Source organism: Falco cherrug, chromosome 3, assembly GCF_023634085.1.
Source record: "Falco cherrug isolate bFalChe1 chromosome 3, bFalChe1.pri, whole genome shotgun sequence".
Lineage (NCBI taxonomy): Eukaryota > Metazoa > Chordata > Aves > Falconiformes > Falconidae > Falco > Falco cherrug.
This window is the reverse complement of record NC_073699.1, coordinates 71,900,306-71,913,318: the sequence shown is the minus strand read 5'-3', so window position 1 is coordinate 71,913,318 and position 13,013 is coordinate 71,900,306. Positions and strand designations below refer to the sequence as shown.

The window sequence follows — 13,013 nt, the reverse complement described above, 5'->3', positions numbered from 1 at the left end:
CTAGATGGAATCAGGAATACTCTTTTAACTGTCAGTGCTAAAAAGAAAAGAATCAAAAAAACTAGACATGATCATCATTCTGTATTACCTAAAGAGAATCTTTGAGAACACCTTCAGTAAGGAGACAGGTATTTTTTACCTTTTATAGTGCACCTGGCTAGGATGGAATTAATTTTCCTCGCAGCAGCAGGTATGGTGCTGGGCTTTGTATTTGTGATTAGAACTGTTGATAACACGCCCATGTTCTGGCTGTTACTGAATAGTGGTTCAACAGCATCAAGGATTTATCTTTTTCATGCCCTGCCCTGCTCCCCTCAGTGAGTGGGCTGGGGTGGGCAAGAGATTGGGATGGGACACAGCTGAGACAGCTGACCCAAATTGACCCAAGCAATATTCATTGATATAACATCATGGTCAGCTAAAAAAAGCTCAAGGAAAGGAGGGGGGCAGGGGGGATATCATGGCTACACTGTTTGTCTTCCAAAGCAACAATTATGAACGCTGAAGCTCCTTTGCCACTTTCCTGGGAGTGGTTAACATCTGCCTTCTGATGGAAAGTAGAGAATAAGCTCCCTTTTTTGCATACAACTTTCGCTTTCTATACTAAACTGTCATTATCTTCATCCATGAGAGTTCTTGCCTTCCTTCTCTTTTCTCCCAGTCTTGTAAGAGAGGGGTGAGTGAGTGGCTGTGCAGGTGTTAGGCTGTTGGCTGGGACCGACCCACAACGTTCACCTTGACTATCTAATGTTTGAAAAAGTCTGTATCTGAATACAGTAATCCTTACCTACTTTTCAGAAAATTTATTTCTTAATGTGGCAGAAAATTAGATGGTATATAGAAACTAAAACTTTGAGACAAAATTCTGTTTGTGACAAATTATTTCAAAACTTAGATCAAATTACAAATAACTTGAATAAACAGAAGTAATACAGAAATAAAATCGCATTAATTTAACACTGGAAACTTCTCAAAAACTATTTTCATTGTAAAAAAAAAGTATCAGTAACAGTAAAATTATCAATGTGATCTGGAGAAAAGCAAAGCAAATTTTAATATGCCACACTAGTTCTCAACTTGCAAGCTAATCAGGGAAACAGACATATAAGTCATTGTAGTTAGCTTACAATCAATATGTGTCTAGTTCTGAAAGACCTTTGAAAGACAAAGATAATAGAGAGATTGCTGTAATGGGAGAAATATTCAATTGAGACTTCTGTATCTTTCCATGTTAGTGAATTTCAGAGATTTCCACAGAATAAAAATCAAGATGAAAATCAAGCTGAGCACATGATTTCATTCTACTCATTATAACTGTCAGTGTAGAAAATGGAACTGAAATACTGCAGAAAGAGAAAATATGCCATCAAGGAAAAAGTATTAAATCCATACACAAAAACATTTTGAAAGCCTCTCAATAAATTGATCATATGCTGACTGATAATTGATCAAATAGTTCCCAGAATTCTGACTTGAAAGACAAAATTAAATTAGACTTGTCAGTACAGTTATAACTAGAAATAAACTTTCAAATAATGAAGACACGCAACAAAAATCTGTGTGTGAGATGCAACCGAGATGAGTCACGTGACTGGCCATTTTAACTAGGAGAACTTGCAACCCCTTCCTCCCTCCCATACCCCCTAATGAATAGTTACACACTTCAAACTAATTAAGAGAAATTTTACAGTCCATGAGTTGGAACAAAGATATCGACCTATAGAACTTTGAAGAAATCCCTCTTAAGAGAGGAAAAATATTTAAGATGATTTCTTACAAAATTATGGATATTAGGAAAAGCAAATTATTTCATTCTCAAAGAGTCTGTGGACTAAAATGATAAATTTCAAGATAATAAAAAAATTCTATTGAAGTAACAAATACAGAAAGTGTTATATATATAATAGACATTCTTACCAGAATACATTTCACTGTGTGAATTGCACTAGGGTCCTTGTTGTTAGCTGCCCAGTGAAGTGGAATTTTTCCTTCAATATCAGGGATTCCAATATTTGAATCATGTTTTATGAGAAGTTTCACATGCTCTGGGTTATTGTAGTAGGCACTCCAATGCAATGCAGTTTGCTGGAAGACAATATTCTCAAGTTTTACAAATGCACTCACATATGATTAAAAGATGAACATTAAAGTTGGTTAGAACCTGAAATATGATTGAATTATATTTTCACAGAATGAAAGAAATCACCTAGTCCAACTCTGCTCAAAGCAGGGTCAACTAGAACAGGTTGATCAGGACACTGTCCAGTCAGATTAGTAGTTATCTCCAAAGAGACCCCACAACCTCTCTGGACAACCTGTTCCAGAGTTTGACCTTCCTCACAGTTAAAAAAAAAATAATTTTCTCAGGTTTAAACAGAAGTTATTATATTCCAGCTTGTGCCCATTGCCTCTCATCTGTTCACTGGAGACCATTCAGAAAAGTCTGGGTCCTACAGCCTCCCATCAGGCATTTATATACATTGGTAAAATTACCCCTGATCTCTCTTCTTCAGGCTAAACATTTGCAGGTCTCAGCCTCTCCCTGAGGTCAGAGACTCCAATCTGTTAATCATCTTTGTGGCTCTCCACTGGACTTGCTCCAGTATGTCTATGCCCTTACTGTACTTGATACCCAGAAGCAGACCCTGCATTCCATTTGTGGTGCTACCAGTGCTGAGCAGAGGGGAGGGACCACAGGCAAAACCAGCTTTAAACAACCGGCAAATGAGCAAACTTTTGTTACACCTCAGTAAAAAGGACTGACAGAAAATGGAGCACATGTACCTAGGGTGGGTGACAACTCCAAATCAGTGGAAAACAGGCTTTAAACAAAACTGAACAAGAGGCTCATCTACCTGAGTAAGGGTAGATACTCACACATCTTTGCTGCTGAGGTCTGAATTAAGTCTAAGCTACACCATCTTACATGAGACCCACACTGGGAAGCCCTTATGTTTGGAATATAAGTATTTCTGGTAGAAGATTAATTGCTTTGTATGAGGATTTCTTGGACTATGTCAGGAGAATACTGTCCATGCTACTTAGCCAGCCAACAGGGCAATGCCATCAGGTACAGCAATTTCAGATCTGGAGAAAGTATCTGAGCTTGGTGTTAAGCAGTCATGTCCAAGTTAGAATGATCTCAGCACCAGAGGCTGCACTACAGAACAACTGCAGTAATTATTTGGTCCCTCTTAAATTTTGAGATCTCTTGGAATAACACAAATCAATGCAGAAGCATATAAGAAGATTACTCTCCAGTAGAGGAAGATGGCACAGAATACTGACACTGGACTTGCATCCATCTTGAGCAACGGTTTTGACTTTCTACATGGTCCTTGTTCACTCAGAATTATGAGGTTGAGTATTACTGAATCAAACACCCACCAACCCATGGCAGTCCAAGAAAACATCAAAAGGCAATCCATGCTCCTACTGCCAATTACAGACTGCCAGTGGCTTTCTAAGGGCGTTATTGATGCTCATAATTACACAAGCAAACCAGTGTGTGTGTGTTTTTTAAACAGCACAACTAAAATACTTGTTAATACACCAATATTATCAGACACATCTTTCCCAACTGCCAAGTAACAGAGGGTTGTAACATACTGAACAAATTCTATTTCCCATCTTGCTTCCCCCCTCGCCCCTGCAAAATATTACATGGCACTTTGATTTGAAAATTGAGAGAAATATCTGCTGTGGGACATTAGTGTATAAGCCTATGATACCCTGGATTAACACCCTTGAAGTTCACTATAAGAGTTCACTATCGTATCCTTAACGTCTCTGTAAAGAAAGAAGGCAAAAAGGATCTGTTTTTTGTGTTTGTTGCTTTAAGCTATTAGTTTAGTACCATGGTAACATAATTTGTCTATTTGGTAGTTTGCTGAAAAAGAGCTCATTCTAAGACATGACTTGGAGGAGCTGCAAGAAAAGGTCTGGTAACTGACACTGCATACAACAACATATAGCCCAGCACCAGAAAGCTTGTTCAAACGATTGTAGCCTGTTGGGATTTGAATTGAAATAAAAACTTCTAGCAGTAGAAATTTGTAAAAAGTTAACAAGTGTTATTTCTGAAGTGGAGCTGACCAGTATCCCTAGAAACTGACAGTTTCAATGAAAGCAAAAACTTTTGATTAGGCCATTGTAGCCTGATTTACTGTCTTCTGTCACCTACAACCTGCTTTTCAGTCAGTTGCCTACATAGAAGTAGATGTAAAAGACAGTTGTTCTATGTTCAGGAATTATATCTGACAGTCCCAGTACGGACAGTTGCAGTAAGATAAACGAATAAGCTATGTGTCCAACAGGGTCAAACATGTTGGACTCTGTCCCTGAGACACCCTTTCATCAACCTGAATTCCATCTTTGCTACTGTGACCGCTCATGACATGCACTGCAATAAAAGTGCTTTACATTTTGTGGGAAATCTGGCAATGCTTTAATACTGCCTTGGAAATCTGCTAAACAACAGGCAAGGTTCCTAAAAGTTATTGGCTGGTTTCCATATACCTTTGTTAATTAATTAACATGGTCAGGGAGTCAGCATGACCGCTCCGGAACGACTGCTGTAGTTATAGCCAGGGTTTCCATGACACATGTTAGAATATCCTGGAAGGCAAACAGCTGATTGCTAGGGCATGGGCTGGTTCAGCTCCATTGTACAGAAGGGACAGAGGTTCATTTGTTGCAAACTGGGCTTGCAGCTGTCTTATCCTGCTTCCCAGATGATAAAATCAGATAAGGATTTCAGAATTTGAGCAGTTACATCACTAGAAAGTCCAGTCCCCTTCTTTTACTATGTCCTCTTCTGGTAGAATAAAAACCCACTATATTAGATACATAATGATGATTTCCACTAAGACCAGCCTTGCCAAGCTGGTACACTGGTTATCAGCTGATCCAAATATACTTGATCAGGGCACTCACATTTGAATCAGCGGTAGATTAGTGCCTCCTGCAGAATTTTTTGCAGCAGTTCCAAGATCACTTACAAATCGTAAGAGACTTTCCTGCTCAATGCTTAAAAAGCCTCCATCATCAGTAACTCTTCCAGCTGTATTCAATACCCTGCCTACCCTTGCCAATGGTAGTTACATAATGAATTTTTTTGGTCTTCCTTTTGCTATCTATATTCACGGTGTCTCACACTTTGTTACTATATCCTTGCAGAAAAAAATTGGCTTAGGGAACATTCATTTCTCTGGGTTCTTTGAAAGAAGTCTCTTTCAAATTTCAGGAGACACAAACTCTGCCAGCACATGAATCTAAACCAGATGTTCCCAGATTAACAGGTCCACAATAATTACTAGAAATCTGTCTACTGAAGGCAATGTGATCATGTCCCAAACAGAACACGCATCAAGCATGCCAACAAGAGGCATGATTCTGTTTTGTTCAAAACATATGTGGAAACAAGAAATCCTTTACCTAGAATGCCTGTCAGGACTGTGTGAAAGTCCTATGCTTCCTCATATCCTACTACTAATGCTAATGGAGGCCACCATTTCACATCAGTTTTAAATCAAGCATCGCTAAGCACTCAAGCTTAAGAACCACACTAATCTGAGGCACCTAAAAAAAATATAGTTACTATAGTCTAAATATCTATTCCTTCTTTTAAAACAGGTTACTGTGGTATTATTGTGGACTGGCAGTACCTCTCTGTATGAAGAGTATTCATAAATCAGTTGTTTTAAGAACTGTACCACTTTCCTTTTAAGATCCATCGTCTTTTCTGGCTAGTCATTTTAATTACAGTCTTTTTTAACAAATATCAGTAGATTATTTCCTGAGGCTATAAGAAGTCAGGGTGCTTCTGAATCAGGCTGGTAATTTTATTGATGTGGTAGAGCATGGCTTGACTTTGCAAAGGGATGTGAGACAACTCATAGTGATATATGCACTGTATGACATACTAGGAAAGTTACCTGGAGATTTCCTGGCCTTTCAAGCAACTGTTGTTACTACAGATACAGAAAGTTAGTCTGAAGGACTTATTCTAAGGCGGCAGTAATGTAAAGCTCTGAAGATGTCAAGATTACATTTTCTCCCCAAGGAAGTCTGCAGATTCACAAAACAAATGTCAAAGTCACTAACTGCTGCTCTGCTTCAAATGAAAGTCTTATGCCAGAATGTCAATCAACTTCATCATCACATCCGTCTCACTAAATGATTCACTCATGGAAGTAACAGTGCATGTGCATTGATAGCAGACCTTCTGCTGCCAATTGGTCCATTTAATAATAATAATGATAACAACAACAACTTGATACTTTTTATTGCCCTGTTTGAAAACCTTCTTGACAAATGTTATCACATTCTACCCCAGGCCAGAAAGCCACATATGACTAGGAGACTCTAAAAATTATCCATTTTTACCTACAGAGATACAGAAAAAAGGAAAGTTGACCAGACAGATTTAGTCTATGGATATTTTTACCCATGGAACATCCTTGCGAGTGGAAGTGAAGGAGTAAAGTTGAGCCAGGCAGATGGAGGTGGTGGTGGTGGCTTCAAGGTGATGTTCTAATTTTTGCATCTGTTTCTCACTATACAAAGCTATTTCAACTGGCAACAAAGGAAAATAATTTTCTTTAAATCAAGTCTGTTTTGCCCATGACAGTAACTGGTGATCAATCTCCCTCTCTTTACATCAACCTGTGAGCTCTTTCCACCTATTTTCTCCATCTGTCCCATTGAGGAGGGGGAGTGACAAAGCAGCAGGGTGAGCATTTGGCTGCTTGCAAAAGCTAACCCACCATATAGTTCTGAAAGGTAGCACCTATAGACAGCTGTGTCAACATCACCACCACTTTAGTGGCCCCAGTGCAGAGCAAAATCACTACACCCAGTGTTAGGAAGGATGTCTGCTAACAGCAAATTTTTAAAGCTGCTACAAGTCTTGTCTTAAAATAAGCCATATTTTTACCTTGTTTCTGTCCTGTGTATCCACTTCTCCAGGTGCCATATGTTTTAGCAACAAAGCTAAACATTTTGGGCTTTTGTGACGTGTAGTTAAATGTAATGGTGTCATATCCTCTAAGTCCTTCTGCATCCAGTTTCCTCTACGAGCCAGTAAAAGTTTCATGAAGCGGTAATTTCCCTGGGTAAAGAAAAATATCAGAAATTTATTCCAGTTTATCAAACCAAACAATGATACTGTTTAGATATATTTACTGTTGTATTACAATGCCTAAGAACCTGCATTAAAACAGCTCTAAGCTTTGGAAACATCTACTGAAGATTTTTTGTTAAAAAACATTAATTCTTGATTTTTAAGTCTGGTTTGCTACTCAGTATCAGATACATATCTTCTGTTAGCAGAGTGTGTAAGACAGGGTTCAGTAATACTGAAAATTGTGCAATATTGTCAAGAGTTTCTTGACAGTTTAACCTCAATAAACATCATGTAAAAACTGAAACAAGACCATTCCGTGCTAGTCTCAGCAAGGCAGAGAGTTAGCAGATGAGGGATAAAACAAAACATGAAGAAAGATTACAATTTTCCAAATGAAAGTAAGAAAAATAACAGGGAATAATTCAGAGAGCTAAAATGTACTCATTTGAACGAGTAACAAACATACAGGAAAGTGATTGTTCGTTACATTTTTAAATTGGGAACCATATATCACTTTTGATCTACTGTATGCATGACAAATGGATGGGACAGCTAGCTTTGTAATACATTTAAAATACTTAACACTCTGGACTTACTAGGTTTTCAACAGAAATAATGTAGAAATGCTTCTGTGGCTAAAAACTGAGGGTGGATCCTAAAGAAAACAATCCTGGTTTACTTCTCAAATCACTAAAGAAGCCAGTCAAAACTTAAAGATACAATAATGAAGAAGCTGTAGTGATTTAAGGTATAGCCAGCCTGGACTTGCTACTGCTCCTTCCTTGGTGGATATTTTCCATCTAACAGAGATGCTACATAACATTTTGATACTTACACTTCAAAACAAAATCTTACGTTTTTTTTCAAACCACCTTCAGCAGATGAGTTTCAGTCAAGGACCAGTAACAGCTGGAGCAATATTAAAGCAAAACATCTGGATCTACTTGTGTGATCATACTTTAAGCATCCCTATTCTTCCCTGCTTTTTTAATCTTTCCTAAAGTGAAAGGAGTATGTTGTCTCCCAGTTTTGCTCATTATTTCCCAGTGTTTCACAAAATACTATTTTTTGCTAAATTCACATATTGACAGTTTAAGTAAAAGTACCAATTACCCATAAATATAATGAAAATAGCTCAGAAGAGAAGCGAAATTGTACTATTTTCCCCCACTCAGGGAAAAGCTGCAGCATTTGAGGATGCTTTATTGGACAATGTACACAGGGAGGTGACACTCATATCAACAGAAGTCCCGTTTTCAGATACTTCTGCTTATTGGAACTACCTGCAAATTAACATAGATCAGTCTGCCACAATTCTTTCATAAATCCTGTACGCTAACTTAGTCCCTTTAGGCTGTCTTTGGAAAAACAATGAAAAAAAAGTAAACACGCAGACAAGTGCAAGCAGTGCTAATGAATGGCTGCACTTCTGTGTATCATAAGACTCAGAATTGCGAATCACTTTCTCAGCAAAATTGTAGGGTGGAGATGGGCCAAAGGATTCCAGAGGCCCCCACAGTATCCCGCAACAGGGCATAAAAATATTCTAGTTTCCTTTTTTACAGCAGCCATAAACATTGGAAGGGCAAATTTTGCATTTTGCATATATTACTGTTCTGATCTTTGCCTAATAAAAATGGAAGAATTGACCTTTATGTGGGCAGAATGCATTTCACCTAAAATAAATGAATGTAATTTCCCCCCATCCCCCACCCCGTACACTATTTTATTTTAAGATACAAAACAGGGAAAGCAAATAATGAATGAGCTCAGACAAAATAACTTCTTCCTGTTGCTACAATTTATTGTCATTGGTCCTTGCTCTTCAGCGAAAGCCTACAAGAAAAGTCTGCCAAAAACCTTACCACAAACCTGCCTGAAACTGCAAACTGCTCTTGCCAGAGACAGCATGGCTACTGTACTCTTCAACAGCACTCACAGCAAGTAGTGACCAATTCTCTTTCTTCTGCTGGGCGTCAGGGAAAGCATAACCTTAGGATTTTGTCCATTTAATACACAGACACATATGAAGGCATACACTGAAGTAGAGGCAGAACAGCATAATGCCTGCACAGCTACTAATCTATGCAGAACACACTCAAAATGAATTAACGATAAATTTGGGAATGAGTTAGGGATGAGAAACCCCTTCATTACTGCCATTGTATTTACAGGTAAATACAAGAAGAATTTGCAGAACTCATTAAAAAAGAAAAAAAGCCAAAATTGCAATGTATCATGATGTGGTTGAGAATTAGACCGGGGAAAACAATATTAAGTAACTTGAGAGTATATTAGTCTTGGAAAAAATATAGCTGCTTTTCTCCACCACAGAGGATAACGTATTTGGTTTGTTTCCAGTATTTCCTGCCCAATATGCATGCATACACATGCAAAAAAAAATATTTTCTCCTGTTGATGGACACTTATTGGCAGGTTTACAAGTATATTGTGCTTCTTGAATGAATTCAGCTGAAGAGTCAAAGTTAAAATAATATGTAAAATTAAGGAAACATGCATTTTATTGTTAGAGTTTCTTTCCCTATACTGTATTTTATTTTTGCTGTTAAAAGTTTTTCAACCAGTTACTACTGTATTATTCTGTTGCATGCTTAGCCACCAACAAATCCCTTTCCTTAGGAAATGTATCTGTACTAAATTTGCTCATTCTGAAACACAAAAGATTCTGTTCCCTCCAAATGATTTAACATTTTTTTTAAAACACCACCACAAAAAACATCTGTACTTACAATTACTTACTCATGATGATCCTATTCATGTGCTTACTTCTAACTGCTATTCTTTTCTTTAGTAATACTATGAATTTTGCTGTGTTTCTTTCACGTGTTAGAAAATAATACCACCCCTACTAACTACAAAGGAAAAATTCCCCACCTTCAGCTGACTACTGTTTACGTTTGTAAATATGCAATGAATGTATAAACATGTCTTGATGGCAGATTTAATTTAAGTCCTACCAGGTGGAAGGGGAAAAAGGTATGCTTGAACTGAAATGCAACTGCTAGCCAAATTCCTTCATTTTTCTAAAACTGTTGCATATAACAAGTCTTTAAGCTTGCTAGTTTTTACAGATAGGAAATGCATTTGATTGGCCTAAACATTCCTGGGCATCATGAAGCACTTTGGGTCAGTCCATGGTCTCTTAACATTGATAGTGTCTCTAAAATGATTCTGTTATACTGTGGAAACACTATGAGCAAGCAGGATTAAATACCGGCACAGAAAACTCAGATCCTGGTAGCCAAAATTTACTATTCCAATGCTGTTTCTTAAAATTCCTTCATTTTCCATTAAAATTATTTTTAGCCAAAAGATGTAACTCTGTGTGCAAACTACATCACAGTTTCAGAGAACAGCTGACAACTAGCTTCAGCACAATGAATTACTTCTGCTATTTCAAAATTTCAGCCTCATATACTATCTGCAGTGGAGTATAACAAATTTTTTGGTAGATAGCTCAATAAGCAATCATTGCTTTGCCGTTCAAGAAAGTTCTGGACCCCAAGATTAACTACTAAGTTGTCAGAAAAACTTTACTTACCTGAACGTTTCAACAGAGAAAAAAGCAATGGGAGAAACATCTTAGTTGGAATCAATGCATTTGCCAGAATTCAGATTATTTCTAAAACTGAAAAAGTTATTCCCAAAATTGCACATTCACTCAGAAAAAAATTGTCTTGTATTTTCAATACGACTGTATTGCCAGAAACAGGTTCCAGCAGGAAATTGCCAATAAACTCTTTTCTACCTACTTTTCTGGGCCTACAAGATAATGTGTTTATTTCTTCATCCATCTGAAGCAGCTTTTTCAACCTATTTCCTCTGGCTGGCCTGCTAAGGAGGGGGAGTGAGAGCACAGCTGGTGGGTATCTGGCAACCAGCCAAGGTTACTCCGCCCCATATGGTCACCTAAGCAAAAGTCTACAGAAAAAATGAGGTTTGTACTGATAACAGTGTTGTTATGATCCCAGTCATGGGTTGATACTGAAATAACTGATGGCTGTTATTACCAATGCACTAAAAACATTAGCCTCACACTTCACATCGTGCCACGCTATACAGCCTGGCAGAGTCCTGCCCTAAGTCACCCAGCGCCTCTGTTTCAAACACTTCCTCAGAAGTTGGGTCATGGTACCTTCACTCAGCAGTGGGAAGGAAAAGAATATTTATTTTTCCTTTCCTTGGATCAGCGGCAGTCCTCTTCTTCCCTAGCAAACTAACAGAGAACAGGAGATCTGGTATGTGACTGAACCTAACGTGGGCATATGGGTATAGGGAGAGGGATTCCAGCACCACTGCGAAGCCACTCTAACATCTAAAGCCTTTCTGGGCCAGTTTTCAGCCTTTTTCCAAACAAATAAGCAGATACAGGTTCCTACTGGTCCATTGTTTAAAATAGTTCAATTGTACTGCAACATTTAGAGCAATCATATTTTTGTATATTATTCATTGGAAAGGTTCAAATAACGTTACCCACCTCTACTAGCTGGCTCTCTGATAACAGGTAGCACAATAGACCAATCAACCTAATATAGAAAACACTATCATAAAAACACACCTGTGCAAATATTTCAGCACTCAAAATGAACAAGGATCCAGCAGACATTTTTGTTCTTCACATGATATCTAGCAGTATAAGAAAGATTCAGAATTGTTAATGGATCTTTTTAATTTACCTTTTCAATAGATGGAGATAATTTAATACATGTATTAATTTAATAGATTTAATTTAAATCTTTAATTTAGTAAATGTAATAATTTAATTCCAAGACACATTGTTAAAGCATAAATCTTAGACTAACACAGAGCTAACAACAAATTGCTGTACATAATCCTGTTTCTTGTGAAAGGTTTTATTCTTCATGTAAGCAAAATCCTTCCAGAAATTTCTTAGCAGACACAAATGTTAACCTCCTTAACAGGTGACAGGGTATTCTCTCCTCAACTGTGAGATACCATGCATGTTCCTTCCGAGACCCAGACAGATTAACCTGCCAGCAAAGAGGTCATGTACAGTGCTCTGCTACATTTGGTAGAAGCCTGGCTATGCCGGCTATGGCAGTTGGGATCACTGCTCAGCTATCAGGAATAAAATAACAACAACAACTGCATTTAATACTTACTAAAAAAAAAATCTTACTTCCTCTCCTCTTAGGTACCTAAAATCTGATGCTTTTCAGATTTGGAATTGAAAAGAAACTGAGTACAGTTCCTGTAAAATGTGTAACATTTTCTTTCTGTGAACTGGAAGTCAAAGTATAAGAGCAATGGGGACATTTAAAGTAATATCATATAAAATACATAAATGTAAAAACCTGGATTACTGACTGTGGTTATGTAAAATAAAACACCATCTGAAATGGAGAAGTTATTATCATCCTAATATAAAGTATGCACATACTGAAACTAAGTTTCATCACAGATGTCTCCTGCGTAGTCATTAAGTAGATATGGGTCCAAACACTTTCCCAAACTACAGACAACACCAAAAGATGAAGTACACTTATTAATAGAAAAGGAACCAATCCTCAATCTGTTAATATTATTTCTCATTATATTACTTTTATATGCTATTCTATATGGATAAAGCCTCAGTAAACTGATAACCCTCTCCTGTACCAGATGTGGTTCTCGGATAAATGGGAAGGGGGAACAGAACTATTTCATCTAAACAAATGACACTGTATCAGTTTGACTGTAGTCCAGACTTCCATTTATTATGCACTAACAATCAGGAATATTTTGCAGAATCCCAAATAGAGTTCTCCTGGGCACATAATGATGAATGACACCCAAGTATTTTGCATAGCAAACTTTTAAATATTTCAGAGATATACAAGCTTGCTTTAAAAAGTTCACCTGGATT

General features: G+C 37.5%; 1 protein-coding gene across 8 annotated transcripts in view; it reads right to left on the bottom strand.

Moving 5' to 3' along the window:
• INVS (inversin) overlaps positions 1-13,013 on the bottom strand; it is a 98,641-nt gene that overhangs the window by 47,147 nt on the left and 38,481 nt on the right. For 6 of the 8 annotated variants that reach the window (XM_055703783.1, XM_055703784.1, XM_055703782.1 and 3 more), the window contains 2 exons: positions 6,938-7,111; positions 1,918-2,085 (listed from right to left, as the gene is read on the bottom strand). In XM_055703783.1, the coding sequence (XP_055559758.1) occupies positions 1,918-2,085; positions 6,938-7,111 (342 nt within the window). Of the gene's footprint in view, positions 1-1,917; positions 2,086-6,937; positions 7,112-11,705; positions 11,747-13,013 lie in introns of those variants that run through there. The other 2 variants (XM_027797897.2, XM_027797908.2) reach the window with 2 other exon arrangements.